Raw genomic sequence first — 20,354 nt, forward strand, 5'->3', positions numbered from 1 at the left:
GGGCTGTAGAAGTGTAGTCGCATGTTATGGATGCAGATCCATTTTTCAGCACACCTGTAAAAAGGCCTTTTTAAAATTTTTGTCAAAAATGGACATGCAACAAAATTAAAATTGGCGCATGTCCATTTTGGGTCTGAGACCTTACCGCCAACCATTGACTTAGCAGTAAGGTCTCTCATGTTAACTGTCCTAATACCTAGCTCCCTCCATCCCTTTCCCCAACACCTGGCTCCTAAACTATCCAGTTGGCTCATGACCTGGATCTATCTGATAACCCTATCTCCCCCCCCCCTCCCTACCCTCCAGCCTAGTATCTGGTTCAATCTATCCTCCTCATCTGGCTTCTGCTTCTACAATTTCCCCAGTATTAGGGTTACCATTTTGTGTCCTCTGAAAAAGAGGACACATGTCACGCCCCCTACCCCGCCCCCGCCCCACCTCATGCCCCGCCCCTGCCACGCCCCCTTCAGGTCCGGGTTTCGCCCCTATTCCCCGCCCCCCCCCGTCACATAGTCCCCTCCCCCCCATCACATACCCCCCCCCTCACTTCCTATCTAGCCCTGGTGGTCTAGTAGCATCTTCTCTTCGGGGCAGGAAAGAGCCCCCTCTTTCCTGCCCGGAGTGCTGCCTGCCCTTGCCTGCTGCATCCTCCTCGGTATGGCTGGGGATTCAAAATGGCCACCGAGAGTTGAAGCGGCCTCGCGAGAGTTCAACTCTCGGCGGCCATTTTGAATCCCCAGCCAGACCAAGAAGGATGATAGACAGGGGAGGCAGCGCTCTGGGCAGGAAAGAGGGGGCTCTTTCCTGCCCCGAAGACGTCACTAGGCCACCAGGGAACATGGTAAGGAAGGGGAGGGGACGGGAGACCAGGTCACCAGACCCACGGCGCCGATCGCCCGCCCACATGCCCACCGCACGCACGCGCCTGCCCGCACCCGCGCCCACGTTTGTCCAGAAATCCAGACAAACGTGGGCGCGGGCAAAATCCGCCGGACGCCCCGGACATGCCCTCAAAAAGAGGACATGTCCGGGGAAATCCGGACGTATGGTAACCCTACCCAGTATCTGGTTCCTGCCTCCACCTTCCCTATTCCCCAGCACCTATCTTTTGCCTTCCCCAGAATATGCATATGCCTACCTCATGCTTTCTTTCCCCCACTCCACACTTCTTCCCTTTTCTACAGACCCACCACAATGGCAGCAGATGCGGTCAAAAATTGTTATACCGATGCCACCAACTCCTACTCTAAATTGTAGTTCCTTTCTGTTCTTAATATTGGATTGTACACCAGTATGTGTCACTATGGGCAGTATAGAAACGTTAAATAAACTGTAAATTGTGGTGGCAGTGATATTTTTTATTTTATTTTTATTTGTTGCATTTGTATCCCGCATTTCCCCACCTATTTGCAGGCTCAATGTGGCTTACATGGTACCGTTAGGCGTTTGCCCAGTCGGTTGATAACAAATACAAGGTTGTATAGTGATCGAATGAGGTATATGTGGAGGGTCGGAAGTGATGAAGGTTGTGTGTTGTCCAGTGCGATCATTAGGCATGCTGTGCTTTGGGTGAAGAGGTTTACATAGGGTCGTTGTAACAAATTCTGTCCACCAGTGGCGTTCCTAGGGGGGGGGGGGGGCGGTGGGTGCGGTCCACCCCGGGTGCACGCTGCTGGGGGGGGTGCCACGCATGTGCCTGTCCTTCGTTCGTTCCATGCTCCCTCTGCCGCAGAACAGGTTACTTCCTTCTTTCATGGGGGTGTCCTTTCGCCGGGGAGGGGGCGCATCGGCGATCAGCCCCAGGTGTCAGCCCCCCTAGGAACGCCACTGCTGTCCACTTCTGTTGCTGCTGTGGATCAGCCATTAAAATTTTGAAGAAAGTAATGTTCTACCAAGCCACCCACTGCTCAGTTTGACTGGGGGGAAAGGAAGTGTTGAAATTCATGCTTTCTACATGTTGCTACTCATCCCCTATACAGTTTGTTTGAGTGCTGCAGCTACCCTGTGCAACAACACAGTTTACACAGTGGGTCATGTCGGCCCTATGTGAATGCCTGTGTGGTATATGACATACTACATTTCCTTGGTATTTCTGTTCTGCTTTCTTTCTTGCATTCTTTTATTGCAGAAAGGATGCAATGTGCAAAACTTTGATCGCATTTTCAAGTTAGTTATTGTCCACCTAGAGACCAAGATTATTTGTTGACTTGAGATATAGACAAAAGCTTATCACCAAGTTCCTAGCATTCCAGTCATTCCAGTTTTTATTCAGAGCTTAATGAGCCATGTCCAAACAGGTAAGAGGCCATTACCTGTGTCTTTCAAGCATGGACCCCCCCCCCCCCCTCCTCAGGTAGGCTTAATTAAGATCAGTGAAAGCAGATATGGCCCAAGCATCTTGCACTTTGCCTTCCTAATGTCAGAGTGGTTTCAGTAGAGCTCTGAATCGTAATTACATGGTTCAAAACCATCACCTAATGCAATTTAATACCATCCTTACCCATACTATATTTGGCTCTTGTACATGATGTGCGCTTTAAGATTTCATACACCTAGGGAAAGAAAGAACAATGTAACAAAGCTCCCTCTATGAGAAAGAAAGTTACAGGAACCTACAGAGACAAAGTAGCACATAACCGTCTTCTCTTACATACTTAAAGCATGCAGTGTAAGGAGAGAATGATGAAATGTAACCGGGGCTTCTGTTCTTAGGGGATACATATTGTAAATCAGATAAAAGTGCTGAATACCTTTTCAGGTAGAAAAGGCACAAAACACTGAGGAAAGGATACAGGAGAAGCCTGGTTAAGGGGGGGGGGGGGTAGGCAAGACAGCGCTAGAGAAGTGCGTTTGTGTGTGTATTTGGGGGGGAGCATTGTCCAATAAACAACTATTGTCAATTTTTGCAGAAATGAAAAGATACTGACTCACACCATAGGAGCCAACATTTCAAAATTATTGGGGGTGCTAAGCCCAATGGAAATAACCCCTCCTTGGACACATATAAGGAATTGTCTCAATATTGGGGGGTGCTCAAGCACCCACAGCACCCACAGAGTCGGCTCCAATGACTCACACCATGTCCATCCCTAGTATCTTATGCAAGGTGGGCTATAAAGGTAAAAATGTTATAAATGCATCATGCTACATTCTGTACCGCGTAATGGAGCTAATTATGGCTCGTCCTGGGAGGTTACTGAGAACCTTTGGGGGTACTGTACAGCTCTGATGTGGAACTAGGGGTTTAAAAGTGGTAGAACTATGCAATAAACCTGGACCTCTGGAGGGGCATTACCCACAGAGGTTCCACTCCAGTCATAAGCATCAATGCAAGGTATTATGGTTTTGTCCAATCAGCCCAGGCAGTGGGTGCCAGCATCTAAGCAAGCAGCCCCAGGATAAACCTTTGTGTGTCTATGAACCAGCTCATGGCCACTGGGACAAGGACCGCACAACTCTAAACACATGCCATGAAAACACAAGAACTCACAATGCCGACCTCATATATTTACTTACTATTCGGCTGCGGGTAGCGTTGTCAAAAAATGTATCTTTGTCTTTAATGTTGTACCTGAGGACATCAAGAAACAATATCATCAATTATAATTGCAAAAATGGAAGCAGATCATCTGAGAATAAAAAGTAGTTCAGACACTTTGAGGGTGGATTCATTTACTGGCAGAATGCAGTCAGTGCAAAATCAGTGACACACTTAAATACTGGGTCAGATCAATGGTCCATCCAGCCCGGTATCCTGTTTCCAACAGTGGCCAATCCAGGTCACAAGTACCTGGCAGAAGCCCAATTAGTAGCAACATTCCAGAATCCCAAAGAGTAACAAGATTCCGGAATTCCAAAAGAGTAGCAGCATTCCGTGCTACCAATCCCAGGGCAAGCAGTGGCTTCCCCCAGGTCATCTCAATAGCAGACTATGGACATCAATGAAAGCTCAAAGTTGTTCCGGTGGGGGAAAAAAAACCAACATATTTGATGCCTAAATATTTAACTACACATTTACACCTGGCACATCCCTTTTGTCAGCCTGTTTTTGGGTCCTGCTTACAGGGCGCGCTAATATTCCCATGAGCATCTACATGGTTAGCGTGCACTAAATACACGAGCGCCTTTATAAACAGGGCTTTTATGGGCCGATGTTCAGAAGCAAATGCAAGCTCTAGAGGTTATTAGTGCCATACTAGCGCCCCATGACCAGAGCCCCCGAGCAAATGAAACAACGCGCTAGCGGACTCTGAACGCAACTAGCATGCAGATGCATGCAAAACAGAGCTCTTGGTGCAAGTAGCATGCAAATGCATGCTAAACATATTCTTCCCCAATGATCAGTATGTCAAACATTGGCGCACTGTCCATGGCAAATCCTATGCCAGCTCGGAGCTGGCATTAGGGTTTGCAGACCATTGGGAAGGAATGGTGAGCCCTGTCCAGCATGCATTTGCATGCTAGCAGCCCCCCAATGCAGCCCCCCAATGCAGCCCCCATTTCCCCTAATGCAGCCCCCCTCAGGAGCAGGAACGTGAATCCCCCCCCCCCCCGTCAGTGACATGGGGGCTGGAGGTCTGGCGGACCAGATGTTAGAATCATAGGTGATGGCACAGAAGGACCATCTGTACTGTCTGCATTCCTTCTTTCATGCAACTCTGCACAGCTAACATCTCCCATTTTCCTATCACTTCTTCACAACTAAAGTTCCTCTGTGCTTGTTTCAGGTTCTCTCTAATTGATTTCTCCTTTACTGCTACTAGTAGTATTCATTTCTATAGCGCTACTAGATGTACGAAGTGCTGTACACATTATATGCAGCTACTTTTTCTGTCCCTTGAGAGCTCACTGTTTGTTTGTTTTTTTTTTATATCTGGGGCACTGGAGTGTTAAGTGACTTGCCCACCTCTACAATCAAGCTGGTGAAATAGAGTCATTTTGATGGCGTCAAACTCTTGAACTCTAATCAATCAGAACATTCTAATTTATTTAGTCAGTCATTCAGCCCGGCTGAGCATCCCAAGCACAGCATGTTCGAGGGAGTCCATTTGGCAATACTGAACAGTGGCAGTCAGAACATTTTCATTTTGTGTCACTTCCCATGTCATTTGGGGGATTTTCCACATTGTATGGATCCTCTCCCCCCTTGTGTCTTCACTGGAGATGATACAAAATGAAAATGCTCCAGTACTCTTCCCATGCCCCCTCCCCAAAACTGAAGCTCATCTTCTGGCCCCTTCACCATGGCCAACCTTTCCAATTCCCCTTCTCATTACCCCCCCCCCCCCCCCCCCCACTCCCTGGTGATCTAGTAGGAAACTGTTGACCTAGCAGCAATGCCCATTCACTCTCGCCCATACATAGCCAATATAGCCGCCATGACCTTTTACAGCTCTATGGTAAATCCAGGGGTTCTACAGGGAGTAGGGGGTCCCATAGGGAGGAAAGTTGGAAACAGCAACTATGGGGAGGGGGGCCATATGGAGGACCTTGAGTCATTGGGGGGGGGGGGGGAGGGTCTGTCATTGTCAAAGCTGTCATTGCCCATTTTCATTTGCCAATGACAACAAACAGCAGATGAAATTGCAATGACATTTTCTCTGTTGTTTAAGTTAATGACTGCCCATCCCTACCTGAATGCCCTTGTAAGACAACCTAAACAGATAATGATTAACATTGTTCCAAAAGAAGCTCTAGGTTACATACTCACAAATGCATTTTTTCTCTGGAAAAGGGATAGGTTAAGCGTTTCATCTTCGTGCTCTCACTTAGCTGTGGCACCTTTGGCTGTAAAGGCTTCGTGAATTTGTCCCAGATCCCATAGAGCTTCCCAAGAAGACCACGTTCCTGCTTCACTTCGTACATCTAGACAAGGGCAAAAGAAACAATGTGGATATCGGGAGTCGAACTCTGCTTATTTTTGAGTCCAATTTGCTTCCTTGAACCATCATCAAAAATAGCTTTTCAACGATGACCGAGCTCTACAAATCTTGTTGAAACTTATCAGGTGAAGAATTGCTATCGCACATAATAACACTGAATTTAGAAGAAGAATAAGAACATGGCCAGACAGGAAATATTTTATCCTTAAAGAAAAGCCTTCTGCACTAGCCACAGTCATGAATACATTTCAAATACATTTACTTTTCAATCTTTCGAAATTAAAATTAGGAAATTAGAAATTATTGAAATTGTGCTTGACAGTGTTATTATCAGAGAGGTATAAGGCTCACTTCAACGTCAGGCAAAAGTTGTCGCTCATGTGTTTTTGAGTTAGGCATAGTGTAGTGGTTTACAATATCTGTATAAACATGCTGGTAGTACATAGCCCCAGCAGACACCAGATGCTTCTCATCCAATGGGTTCATACTGAACATTACATTTCTGACTTATATATTCCACTAACACCTCACAGTTCTAAGTGGGTCACAGCGGTCAATAGGCCACTAGCAAACATGACTTTATCTGAGTCAGCTGGGTTGCATATTAAAGTCAAATGTAAAATGTTGGTTAAACAATGGAAGAGATCTTTATAGAGGTAGCCCAAGGGTATCCAACACCCTAGGCAAACCTTTAGCTATGTGCTACACCATCTCAGCCCACCACAGGGGAAGCTCAAGGCCTTATTCCTACCCTTCATAGTCAAACATCTCCTCATGCCCTCCAACCTCCATCCATAGTCTATTATCTCCACTTCCTACTTCTCCCCATTTGGTCAACATCTCCTGGTTCCTTATTTCCTAGCCCCATGCCCTCCATCCAGCTTCTCCCCACGTTTCCTTCCCACAGATAAGTCCCCACTGCCACTCTACTGCCTTCCCCTTCCAGGAGTTTAAGGGAGAAGCAGATTCACTGCTGGCATGTGGCCTTTAACCTAAACCATAAGGGTTTATCCTCCAAGAGTGGGCAATTAAACCAATGGCTACCTTTCTGTAAGCAGAAAGGAAGCTGGTATCGCCCAAAGTCAGGGAAATTGACTCCGTCTTGATACCTGTTTAATTTCAGCTTATATAGTGTAATTCTAGGGGTTACATTATTCTACAAAAAAATATAAAAAAGAAATTCAAATTTATTGTAGACTGAATCAGGGAAGATATTTCAGAGACACAATATGGTACTGAAAGGGGTAACTAGCAATGTCCTCATTACAATGCAAACGTTCATGAATATAATTTCAGACTTTTACCAAGTAACTTTATAATCAAAGGTCTCTAAAAAAGGACTCAATAACTGAAAGCAAGTTGGGGAGCGATTCAACTTCAATGAACTCTAACCGAACTGTTGCAACCCCTTTGATATTTTGATGAATTGCTATAGCCATGGGTTCCAGCTCAATATTAAAATGTAAAGGCAGCTGTTCATTCATCCTTGTCTTGTGCTACAATGCAGTTCTATAGAATCAGAAAAAAAGGTTACTTGCAAGGACATGAGCCTTTGGAAATATGTATAGCATTTTAATCATTTGAATAAGGACTATATCCGAACCAACTTAGAACAAAAACCAAATACTTCCAGTTGATTTTATCAAAGGCTTTCTCTGCATTGAGGATTAAAACTGCACGTTGCCTCAGGTTAGAGTTGGTTTTCAGCAAAACGTCCAAAATCGGATTTAGACGTCATATCGAAAATGCCCAACAAAAAGACCCTCTACATTACCATGTTTTCTGAACTAACTAGTTTCTGACCTGGTTTTTACCAATCACTAATGTACCAATGGGGTATCATAATTTCCTGGTTTCAACGTTATGCTCTCATGCTTTATTTTTGGAAACCGCCGTTATAATAATTTTTTATTTTTTTTTTTAAATGCTGTGACTCGTGTGACTAACGTGATAATGTACAACTTATATTTTGTGAGTGCTCAGTAAAACTCATGTTGCCGAGGCTGGACTACTGAGAAGCAACATAGGACTGCAACATCATTGCACCCTCAGCCCTCCCTACCTCCTTACGTAAAACTAATTTACTGTGAAGTAGTAAACCAAAGAACTTAAAGATTCAAAGGGCCTATGGAGGATAGTAAAAACAGGCACTTAGCTTGGGGCTGGATGTTCAGATAGTTGGGTGTGCTCCAGGGCCGTGCCGACACGGTAAGCGAGGTAAGCATGGCAGGAGGGTGCCCCGCCGCACTACGCTTACCTCGCCCTCTTCTCCCCAGATCCTTGTCCTTTCTTTTTTTGTTTAAATTTACCTCTCCGGCGCGTGGCAGCGTAGCGTTAGTGAGGAGGCGGCGCTCCCCCACCCCGACATGTCAGTCTCTTCCCTTCGCTCGGTTCCGCCTTCTTCTGACATCAGAAATGACGTCAGAAGAAGGCGGGACACTGAGCGAAGGGAACGGGGGAGTGCCGCCTCCTTCTCACTAACGCTACGCTGCCGCGTGCCGGAGAGGTAAATTTAAACAAAAAGGAAAAGGATCTGGGGAGAAGAGGGCGGGTAGTGTAGCGATCGTTTTCGGGGGGGGGGGGCGCCGGAGACCCTAGGCACGGCCCTGGTGTGCTCTCAGTGAAGCCTCCGTTAACAGTCCGTGCTCATGTGGAAGGTGCATTGTAAAACTGTACTGGATCAACAGTTCAAACCAGGGAAACTGGAAAATTACCCCTGCAGGAAACCCTCAAAATGTGGTAGTAATCAGGGTTCTCCTCTACTTTCTGCGGTCTTCTTTTTAGTAACCTTTCTGTGCTGTTAAGCTTATTCAATCAGGCTTTAGGAGACAATTAAGGGAGATATAGACTACACCAGCTTTAAGAGGTAGGTTAGAACTTACAAAGGAGAAATGGGACTTGATATACCACCTTTCTGTGGTTTTTGCAACTACATTCAAAGCGGTTTACATATATTCAGGTACTTATTTTGTACCAGGGGCAATGAAGGGTTAAGTGACTTGCCCAGAGTCACAAGGAGCTGCAGTGGAAATCGAACCCAGTTCCCCAGGATCAAAGTCCACTGCACTAACCACTAGGCTACTCCTCTACTCATTCTACCAATAAGAGCCAGCCTCATCAGTGATGTCACAATGGCTTGATTGCCCGATACTTGGCTCACTTCTGATATTGTGATGTCATAGGAGAAAGGGAAATGGGACTTGATATACCGCCTTTCTGAGGTTTTTTGCAACTACATTCAAAGTGGTTTACATATATTCAGGTACTTATTTTGTACCTGGGACAATGGAGGGTTAAGTGACTTGCCCAGAGTCACAAGGAGCTGCAGTGGGAATCGAACTCAGTTCCCCAGGATCAAAGTCCGCTGCACTAACCACTAGGCTACTCCTCCACTCCTCCAAAGGTAGAAAAACAGGGAAGATGGCTTTAAAAGTTTTATGGACCTGCTTATTAAAGTGGGCTAAGCAATTAGGGGCAATTCAATAATGGGGCACCTCCGTTTTGGTGTCCGGATGCAGAGAGGGGAGTGTATAGTCTATAACTATAATAGAATCTGTGCACATGGATTCCAGCATTGAACACTAGCATAAGTCAGCAGAAATGTGAAGACATGTAGGCTCTAACTTATACCAGGTGTATGACAATCATAAGTGAGCATACCTAAATACAGCACTTATGCACCAAATTTACAGTATCTTTCATGACGACTCTGTTCACGCTTTCCAAAAATACTAGGACTAGGGGGCATGCGATGAAGCTACAATGTAGTAAATTTAAAACGAATCGGAGAAAGTTTATCTTCAGTCAACGAGAATGTGGTAAAGGCGGTTAGCTTAGCGGAGTTTTTAAAAGGTTTGGACGGCTTCCTAAAGGAAACGTCCATAGACCATTATTAAATGGACTTGGGGAACATCCACTATTTCAGGGATAAGCAGTATAAAATGTTTTGTACTTTTTTGGGATCTTGCCAGTTATTTGTGACCTGGATTGGCCACTGTTGGAAACAGGATGCTGGGCTCAATAAACCAGTGGCGTACCAAGGGGGGGGGGGGCGGTGGGTGCAGTCTGCCCCGGGTGCACGCCGCTGGGGGGGTGCTGCGGCATGCGCCTGTCAGCTGAGTTCGCTGAGTTCGCTGCAGCTCCCTCTGCCCCCGAACAGATTACTTTCTGTTCCGGCCGGGGCAGAGGAAGCTGCAGCGAAGTTAGCGAAGTCAGCTGACAGGTGTGCGCTGCGGCATCCCCCCTCCAGCGGCGTGCACCCGGGGGGGTGTCATTTTGCTGGGGGGGGGCGCATCGGCGCTCCGCCCCGGGTGTCATGCTGGCTAGGACCGCCACTGCAATGGACCTTTGGTCTTTCCCAGTATGGCAATTCTTATGTACTTATGACTCCAAGCTCTGCCCTAATTCTCTCGAGCCTGAATGAGAATTAGCAACGTAAGTGTGTTTTGAAAGCAGGTAATACTAGACCAGTAGGTATTAACAAGTCTCTAACGTGAAAAAAGGACAGAATTCTCCCATCATGGGTAACATTAGTAGCCTATATTGGAGACATGTGTTGCATTTTGTACCCCGCACTTCAATAAGGAAGTCTAGATGTGAAAAGGAAGCCTAGGGAAGAATGAGTGAGGGTGGCCTCATAGTATTCCATTGCAAGAAGGAAAGATAGTGATAATGAGTTACCTCCTATCTCCACGGGACAAGAAATACCTCATAAACTGCAGTAGGAGACATACTGATTAGGCATTAAGAAAGAACGTTCTAGAAGCCAGGGTAGTTCAGTACTGAAACAAGTTACCTAGGGAGCTCTTTGCAGACCTTCAAACACAGATTAAACAAACATCTGTCTAGGATGTTTACATACATTAGGTGTTACCTGGGGCAGGAGATTAGATTTAATGATGTTTTGAAGCTCCTTCTATCACTGTCTTAATGTGATTTTAAGATTCTAAAGCACATCTGCCAAAATGAGTCATCTTCTAGAGAAAGAGATTAGGCCTTGGGGTGTGCTGAAAAACCAGGGCCAAAAATCTCCCTGCAGAAAAACTTGGTCACATTGAGCTCTCTGCTCAATTCTTTAAAAAAATGGCACAAAGTTCAAAAATGTTTAATTATAAAGGTTTTTTTTTCTTAAATTTCTAAGAATATACATAACAACATAAGAATAGCCATAATGGGTCAGATCAATGGTCCAACTAGCCCAGTCTTCTTTTTCCAACAGTGGCCAATTCTACCTGGCAGGAGCCCAATTAGTAGCATCATTCCATGCTACCAAACCCAGGGCAACCAGTGGCTTCCCCATGCCCATCCTACAGTATATAATAAAACATACCTCCAACATTCTGAAGCTGACTGCATGGCTGAGGCATTCCTGCTCTCTGTATCCATCTCCTGAATTGACATCACGTACTTCCGGGTTCGTCACAAGCAGAAGTGACCAACCACACGAGGTTTCTCGGCTTCAGAATGTTGGAGGTGCATTCTATTAAATAGGATTGGCCAGTTCCTTTCCTATATAATAAAAGGCACCTCCAACATTCTGAAGCTGACTGCACGGCTGAGGCATTCCTGCTCTCTGTATCCATCTCCTGAATTGACATCACGTACTTCCGGGTTCGTCACAAGCAGAAGTGACCAACCACACGAGGTTTCTCGGCTTCAGAATGTTGGAGGTGCATTCTATTAAATAGGATTGGTCAGTTCCTTTCCTATATAATAAAAGGCACCTCTAGCATTCTGAAGCTGACTGCATGGCTGAGGCATTCCTGCTCTCTGTATCCATCTCCTGAATTGACATCACGTACTTCCGGGTTCGTCACAAGCAGAAGTGACCAACCACACGAGGTTTCTCGGCTTCAGAATGTTGGAGGTGCATTCTATTAAATAGGATTGGTCAGTTCCTTTCCTATATAATAAAAGGCACCTCCAACATTCTGAAGCTGACTGCATGGCTGAGGCATTCCTGCTCTCTGTATCCATCTCCTGAATTGACATCACGTACTTCCGGGTTCGTCACAAGCAGAAGTGACCAACCACACGAGGTTTCTCGGCTTCAGAATGTTGGAGGTGCATTCTATTAAATAGGATTGGTCAGTTCCTTGAAGCACAGCCAGAGCTCAGCGTCCTGCACAGTAAGGCTCAGAGGGGGGGGGGGGGGGGGCTGACACCAGAGAGAGGGAGGGAGGGGGGCCTGACACCAGAGAGGGGGGGGGGGGGAGGTATCTCTGTCACACACACTCTCTCACTCTCTCAAGTCAATGTCTTTCTCTCTCTCACTCTCACACACAGTCACTCACACACTCTCTTGGTCTCACACAGTCTCACAGAGAGTCTGTGTCTCTCTCTCTCACACTGTGTCTCACATACGCACTTGCACACACTCGCACCCAGACTCACTCCCTCTCTCTCAAACACACTCACACAGTCACTCTCTCTCTCACACACAGTCACTCTCACATACACTCTCTCAAACATACACACTCCGAGGAAAACCTTGCTAGCACCCGTTTCATTTGTGTCAGAAACGGGCCTTTTTTTTACTAGTTCTCAATAACAGAATATGAACTTATCCTCCAGGAACTTGTCCAGACCTTTTTCTAATCCAGATACGCTAACCACTGTTACCACATCCTCTGGCAACAAGTTCCAGAGCTTAGCTATTGTTTGAGTGAAAAATTTTTTTTCCTCCTATTTGTTTTTTTTTTTGCTTTGTTTTATTTATTGTTATAACAAAGGTAAACAACTAAACATACTCATAACATCCTACATACAGTCAATAGAATATCTCGGTTGAACCATACAACGTGTAAAGTTCCCTCCCCCCCCCACCCCCTCCAACCCCTCCTCCCCCCTAGTACTTAGTCTTGAGAACCTGCTTACTGCTAACTGAGTGGTTACAAGTAAATATCTCCTATTTGTTTTAAAAGTATTTCAGTGATTCATTCAGTGTCCCCTCGACTTTGTACTTTTTTGAAAAAGTGATTAAAAGAATATAGAAGTAGCCAGGTAGAAATGTTGCTCTCGCAAAGCCCATGACTCTAAAGACGGACATCTTGAGGGTTAGTATGGGGCTATAAAAATAAGCCTATGTGGTTGGTTAGTCTAAAAAAAAATGTTGCTGGTTTTCTTATAACTACTTCTGGCAGGCTATCAGTCTTCCCTCACTATTCATAAATAAAGGAAGCTATCGTACCATCCGTTCACGGGAGAACATGTTTCAGCAGATTATATTCAGCATTCCGCGCAAAGCTCTGATTTTGCAGCTTTTATGTATTAAACGGTTTCAAAATGTACTCTCAACAACAAGCTTTTTAAGGTATAATTGAAAACAAATGTAATCTAAGACAGACCTCAGAATGGGCTTGTGACAGAGAGTTCAAATTAGAATGAAACGGAAGGCTCTTCATTCATAAACTTCAATGGCATTCCTTCCCCAACTACTTTTAGTGATTTTATGATTTTTCTCCCTAGCGGTGTTGTCATCGTTTTGTTTTGGTGCAGAGAACCATGGCTTTGTACCAAAGACATGAACCAGAACTGCAGCAGTGAACCAGAAGAACCGAATTCTGAACCAAATGTCATCCAGAATTGGAAAAATCTTTTTTCATAAGAGACTGTAGATTGGAATGACTACAGAGGTCATTTGGCTACAACTAAAATCTGGCCCTTGACTATTGATCAATGGATAATTTTGTAATTAAATTATTTTTCACTCCATAATCAGCAGCTGGTTTGCAAAAAAGAAAACACATCCTTACCTTCTTGGTGGGTACTTTAATTTTAAGGAACTCAGCTTCTCGACTAAGTACATTCCAAGGTGCATGTATCCTGACATAAGCAGACCCTTGAGTCTTATGCTGAAACAAAACAAAAAAAAACAGTATATTTTGTGATCCCCTAAATTAATAATTCAAAAGTGCATAATTATTTATTTGTTGCATTTGTACCCCACATTTTCCCACCTATTTGCAGGCTCAATGTGGCTTACATAGTATCGTCAAAGGCGTTTGCCCAGTCGGTGGATAACAGATACAAGGTTGTATAGTGATCGTATGAGGTATAAGTGGAGGGTCAGAATGGATGAAGATTGTGTGTTGTCCTGTTCGATCATAGTCATGCTGTGTTGGTAGGTGAAGAGGGTTACGTGGGGTCGTTGGGGTAGGCCTTTTTGAAGAGGTTGGTTTTTAGTGATTTCCTGAAGTTCAAGTGGTCGTGGATTGTTTTCACAGCTTTTGGGAGCCCATTTCATAGTTGTGCGCTTATGTAGGAGAGGCCGGCTGTATGTCTATCAGAAAGTCATTGTGTCACTGAGGCCTGATGTGAGAGATTGCGTTTCACTGTCCTTCTACCATTTTAAGCTAAAATGTACATGGATCTCAATTCACATAGCAATACTAAGATGATCAAAGCTTAAGTAAAAATAGAAGAAGATAAAATATAGGTGATAATAAAAACTTTCATATAAATTCTATACATCTGTAAATTTATACCATCTGAAGCCTAGTGACAATATTATGTCTGATACTTGAAAATATATGTCCACCAAGGAATGCTTTATTGAAAGGACATTTTCTACTTAAGATTAAGCCAAAAAGAGAGGGTAACCAGCATACATAAATAGCACAAACAAAAAAAGCAACACTGGGCCTTCAAGACTGAGACAAGAGGAATATTTTATTAGTGACCCAACACTGGCCGTGTTTCGGCACAAAGCAACGCCTGCCTCAGGGGTCAGGGTTTGGGGCATAAATTATGTGAAATGTGTATGTGTTCAATGTCTCCGAGACAGGACGGAGAGAATCTTTAGAACCAGGAAAGCCTGTCACAAAGGACAGCAGCGTTTTAAAAGAAAACACCTGTTTTAGCCTCGTGTTTTGTGACAGGCTTTCCTGGTTCTAAAGATCCTCTCCGTCCTGTCTCGGAGGCATTGAACACATACACATGTCACATAATTTATGCCCAAACCCTGACCCCTGAGGCAGGCGTTGCTTTGCGCCGAAACACGGCCCGTGTCGGGTCACTAATAAAATACTCCTGTTGTCTCAGTCTTGAAGGCCCAGTGTTGCTACTTAAGATTAAGAAACAAATTCATAGAGTATATATAAGTTGTTGTTACATTTGTACCCCGCACTTTCCCACTCATGGCAGGCTCAATGCGGCTTACATGGGGCAATGGAGGGTTAAGTGACTTGCCCAGAGTCACAAGGAGCTGCCTGTGCCTGAAGTGGGAATCAAACTCAGTTCCTCAGGACCAAAGTCCACCACCCTAACCATTAGGCCACTCCTCCACTGTTGCTACTATTTGAGATTCTACATGGAATGTTGCTATTCCACTAGCAACATTCCATGTAGAAGTCAGCCCTTGCAGATCACCAATGTGGCCGCGCAGGCTTCTGCTTCTGTGAGTCTGACGTCCTGCACGTACGTGCAGGACGTCAGACTCACAGAAACAGAAGCCTGCGCAGCCTTCTACATGGAATGTTGCTAGTGGAATAGCAACATTCCATGTAGAATCTCCAATAGTAGCAACATTCCATGTAGAATCTCCAGTAGGAGCAACATTCCATGTGGAATCTCCAATAGTATCTATTTTATTTTTGTTACATTTGTACCCCGCGCTTTCCTACTCATGGCAGGCTCAATGCGGCTTACATGGGGCAATGGAGGGTTAAGTGACTTGCCCAGAGTGCCTGAAGTGGGAATCAAACTCAGTTCCCCAGGACCAAAGTCCACCACCCTAACCACTAGGCCACTCCTCCACTAGTGCAATTGTAAATAGAAATTTCTAGTCTATGTTTAGAGCGTGTCTCTCTTCCAGTTTTTCTTTTATTAAACCCTTTGTTATTTTCCCATTTATGAGGCTTTCCAAAAATGCTGGCATTTTCCAGAGCTAATTTGTGATTTCTGCTTATATTGGCATGATTTTATAACAAATTGCGACTACTAGAAATCATCCATCTGTCGAGCAGAAGCCGGTTTGTTATTATCTGCCAGGTTCTGCAGTACAATAACCTCTTTTTAAATTATTTTTGAGAAGAAACAATTACACAATGGTAGCATTGTTTATCTAGTAAAACACGCCTGTAATTCTTGTCTTTGTCCTGCATCCCATCACTTGTGACATTTTTACTGTAACTTCTAGACTACTGTGTAAAATTCTATGAACGTGTCTTCAAAAAGATTTATACAGGATGGAGTCAGTCCAGAAGGCGGCTACTAAAATGGTCAGCGGTCTTTTGTCATAAGGCGTTTGGGGACAGGCTTAGGGGCCCTTTTACAAAGGCACACTGAGAAATGGTGTGCAGGAGCGTAGACGCACGTTTTGGGCACGCGCAGAATCATTTTTCAGCGCACCTGTAAAAAAATGCCTTTTTAAAAAAAGTTTTGCCCCAAATGGACGTGAAACAATATGAAAGTTGCCGCACGTCCATTTTGGGTCTGAGACCTTACCACCAGCCATTGACCTAGCGGTAAAGTCTCATGTGGTAACTGGGCGGTAATGACCTACACGCGTCAAGTGCCACTTGGCGTGCGCCCAATACATGGATCCAAAAATAAAAATTATTTTTCAGATGCGCACCAAAAATGAAATTACTGCAAGAGCCACATGATAGCCAGGTGGTAACTCCATTTTGGCATGCGTTGGGCATGCGTAGACACGTGGCTTAGTAAAAGGCCCCTTAAAAATCTCAATATGTATACTTTGGATAGAAAGGAGGGAGAGGGGAGATACGACTCACGTGACATAAATGCACAGGAAATGAGTCTTTTTCACCTGAAAGGAAGTTCTGGAAAGAGAGGGCATAGACTCAAAAGTAATCTAAGGAAATAGTTCTTTATGGAAAGGTTGGTGGATGCGTGGAACGACCATCCAGTGGACATGGTGGATACAAAGGTCTGTATCTGAATTCAAGAAAGCGTGGGACAGGCATGTGGGATCTTTTAAGGAGAGGAAGAGATAATGGATGAGATGAATGGGCAGATTAGATGGGCCATATGGCCTCTCTCTGCTGTCATTTTCTATAATGTTCTTCTAAATTCTCCATTACAACTCGACAGATGTATAGCCATAACAGAAGTATTTATTTATTTATTTATTATTTAAAAAAAAAACTTATAAACCACCAATAACTAGGTGGTTTCCATATAAATATTCATAATCAACCACAATGCAAAAACATTACTCAGCAGACTCATATATAATTACCAAAATGCAGAAACAGTTTTGTTTTCAAAAGCTTTTTAACCTGCTTAAGGTCAGAGCATTGACGAAGTTGGCCAGATGGTTCATTCCACAAGGAGATTCCAGGTGACACAAATGCAGACGCTCATGTCAGCATATTGCAATTGCATTACTGCATCAACAGAAATGCGCATAGTACATTCTGATCTTAACGTACATCTGGGATGGTACATCTGCAGTGCTTGCTTCAGATAAAGCGGAGCAGAAGCAAACAATGTCTGATGAACAATTGTCAGCACCTTAAAATGAATCCCTTGTGCCACTGGAAGCCAGTGTCTATTAGATTGTAAGCTCTTTGAGCAGGGACTGTCTTTCTTCTATGTTTGTGCAGCGCTGCGTATGCCTTGTAGCACTATAGAAATGCTAAATAGTAGTAGTAGTAGTAGTAGTAGTTGCTTAAGAGCTGGTGTCACATGTGAAAATCTAGATAAACCCACAATTGTTCTCACAGTAGCATTCTGAACTACCTGCAAAGCCTGAAACAGCCATACCAATGTACAAGGCATTGCAGTAGTCTAGTTGCATGAAAATCATACTTTGAACCACACAACGGTAATCATACAAAGTACGCATAGATTTTAATCTAAAAATCATATATAGCTGTCTAAAGGCTGTCTGAACAACTTTAGCAACCTGGGATTTCATTGTAAGCCTATGATCCAGCATCACCCCCAACAATCTCATCTATTTCTTAACCCACATCACCATAGGCACTAAAGATATCTATTATGGGTAAACAACTGTACCTCAAAGTTATATATAATCCCAGAGGAAGAAAGATCAAATGTACAATCTATCAAAAAAACTCTTTCTACAATAAGAGCTGCCAGGACTTCCTATATCAACAACATTTGACAGAGTTCAAAAAGTGCTTAAGGGGAAAAAAAAAAAGCCTCAGAACTCTCCCTCCACGCCTGTATTTCAGAAGAAACAATGGTAGGGATTTCATGGGTAGGATAACTTCACGGGCATTAAAAAAAAAAACCCTCTAGGATAATTTTGATGGGAGAAGGGGGCTGATGCTGGCAAAGTTGGTGCTGAGGGTTGAGTTGGGAGAAAGAGGCCCATTTTGGGAGAAAGATCTGATGTCGAGGCTGGGAGAAGGAGGCTAAGAGCTGACTTAGAAGAGGGGGGTGAGAGAAGGGGGCTGACTCGCATGAATTGCCCTAATTCATTACACCACATGGTTGAGGGGGCTGATGCTGGCAAAGTTGATGCTGGGGGTTGAGTTAGAAGAAAGAGGCCCATTTTGGGAGAATGATCTGATGCTGGGGCTGGGACAAGGGGGCTGACTCACATGCATTGCCCTAATTCATTACACCACATGGTTGAGGGGGCTGATGCTGGCAAAGTTGATGCTGGGGGTTGAGTTAGGAGAAAGAGGCCCATTTTGGGAGATTGATCTGATGCTGGGGCTGGGACAAGGGGGCTGACTCGCATGCATTGCCCTAATTCATTACACCACATGGTTGAGGGGGCTGATGCTGGCAAAGTTGATGCTGGGGGTTGAGTTATGAGAAAGAGGCCCATTTTGGGAGAATGATCTGATGCTGGGGCTGGGACAAGGGGGCTGACTCACATGCATTGCCCTAATTCATTACACCACATGGTTGAGGGGGCTGATGCTGGCAAAGTTGATGCTGGGGGTTGAGTTAGGAGAAAGAGGCCCATTTTGGGAGAATGATCTGATGCTGGGGCTGAGACAAGGGGGATGGTTGAGGGGGCTGATGCTGGCAAAGTTGATGCTGGGGGTTGAGTTCCATTGACTTTATATAGGCGTTCATTCCTGCCCACCTTTTCAGATTGAACCTAAGTGCTATGGTCAGGGTTATATGACTTTTTGCCTTTCTGGTTAGAATAATTTATTTATTTATTGCATTTGTATCCCACATTTTCCCACCTATTTGTAGGCTCAATGTGGCTTACAATATTCCGTCATGGCATTCGCCATTCCAGAATAAAGATACAATTGGTATTACCTAAAGAATATGTATAACATAATAGAATTAAGCAATCTGGTATCGAAAGAAAACATTCAGAATCTCAGGTAAGTGGTGATGCATTACAGTTACTATTATTGATCATTGTGGTATGCCTTGTTGAAGAGATAAGTCTTCAGTGGTTTAATGTTTTCCAGCAAACCTGAGGCTCATCAGAGCCACTAAAAGAAAAATACAGCTTCCTTTGGAAGTCTCATAATCAATCATCCTCCCCCTTGGAAGCACTGAACACGGATCAGAAAGGCTGGCTGCCAAACTAGAAATGCTCCCTTTACAGTGGAAGAAAAATAGGGGTCCTTTTACAAAAGGCGTGATGAAAATGGCCTGTGGTAGTGTAGGCGCGAGTTTTGGGCACACGCAGAATCATTTTTCAGTGCACCTGTAAAAAAAAAGGCCTTTTTTTTGCTGAAAATGGACGTGCGGCAAAATCAAAATTGCAGCGCGTCCATTTTGGGTCTGAGACCTTACCGCCAGCCATAGACCTAGTGGCAAAGAATTTGGGTGGTAATGACCTACAATGGTCAGATGCCACTTGGCGTGCGTCCGCTACGCGTGCCAGAAAAGAAAAAAAAAATATTTATCAGACGTGCGCCAAAATTGAAATTATGACACGCGGTAACCGGGCGGTAACTCCAATTTGGCGCATGTTGGGTGCGCGTAGGCACCTTCGCGGCTTAGTAAAAGGGGCCCATGGTGATTTAACATAAGGAAAGTGGTTCATGTGCAAGGAACAGATTCAAACAGTCCTGCTCGCTAAAGTCTCTGTACACAAAAATTGTCATCGACTTCTGAAAGGAAAAAAAAAACGTGCATTTGTGAAGCAATAAAAAGCTACAGACGTTCAAATATTTGAAAAGTATTAATCCGCAAACGAACCTTTTCCGGAGGTGCGAAGGCAGTAGAACGAGAGGACATGAAATGAGATTGAAGGGGGGCAGACTCAAGAAAAATGTCAGGAAGTATTTTTTCACGGAGAAAGTAGTGGATGCTTGGAATGCCCTCCCACGGGAGATGGTGGAAATGAAAACTGTAACAGAATTCAAGCATGTGTGGGATAAACATAAAGGAATCCTGTTCAGAAGGAATGGATCCTAAGGAGCTTAGCCAAGATTGGGTGGTAGAGCCAGCTGGTGGTGGGAGGCGAGGATAGTGCTGGGCAGACTTATACGGTCTGTGCCAGAGCCAGTGGTGGGAGGCGGGGCTGGTGGTTGGGAGGCGGGGATAGTGCTGGGC

At 44.6% G+C, this 20,354-nt stretch overlaps 1 protein-coding gene across 1 annotated transcript in view; it reads right to left on the reverse strand.

The window, feature by feature from the left end:
• The window catches only part of ANO2 (anoctamin 2), a 242,727-nt gene that overhangs the window by 159,499 nt on the left and 62,874 nt on the right, over positions 1–20,354 (reverse strand). Inside the window, 4 exon segments of the mRNA XM_030215259.1 lie at positions 2,501–2,552; positions 3,517–3,571; positions 5,711–5,865; positions 13,637–13,735. Coding sequence (XP_030071119.1) covers positions 2,501–2,552; positions 3,517–3,571; positions 5,711–5,865; positions 13,637–13,735 — 361 coding nt within the window.

This window comes from Microcaecilia unicolor, chromosome 9 (genome assembly GCF_901765095.1).
Source record: "Microcaecilia unicolor chromosome 9, aMicUni1.1, whole genome shotgun sequence".
Classification (NCBI taxonomy): domain Eukaryota; kingdom Metazoa; phylum Chordata; class Amphibia; order Gymnophiona; family Siphonopidae; genus Microcaecilia; species Microcaecilia unicolor.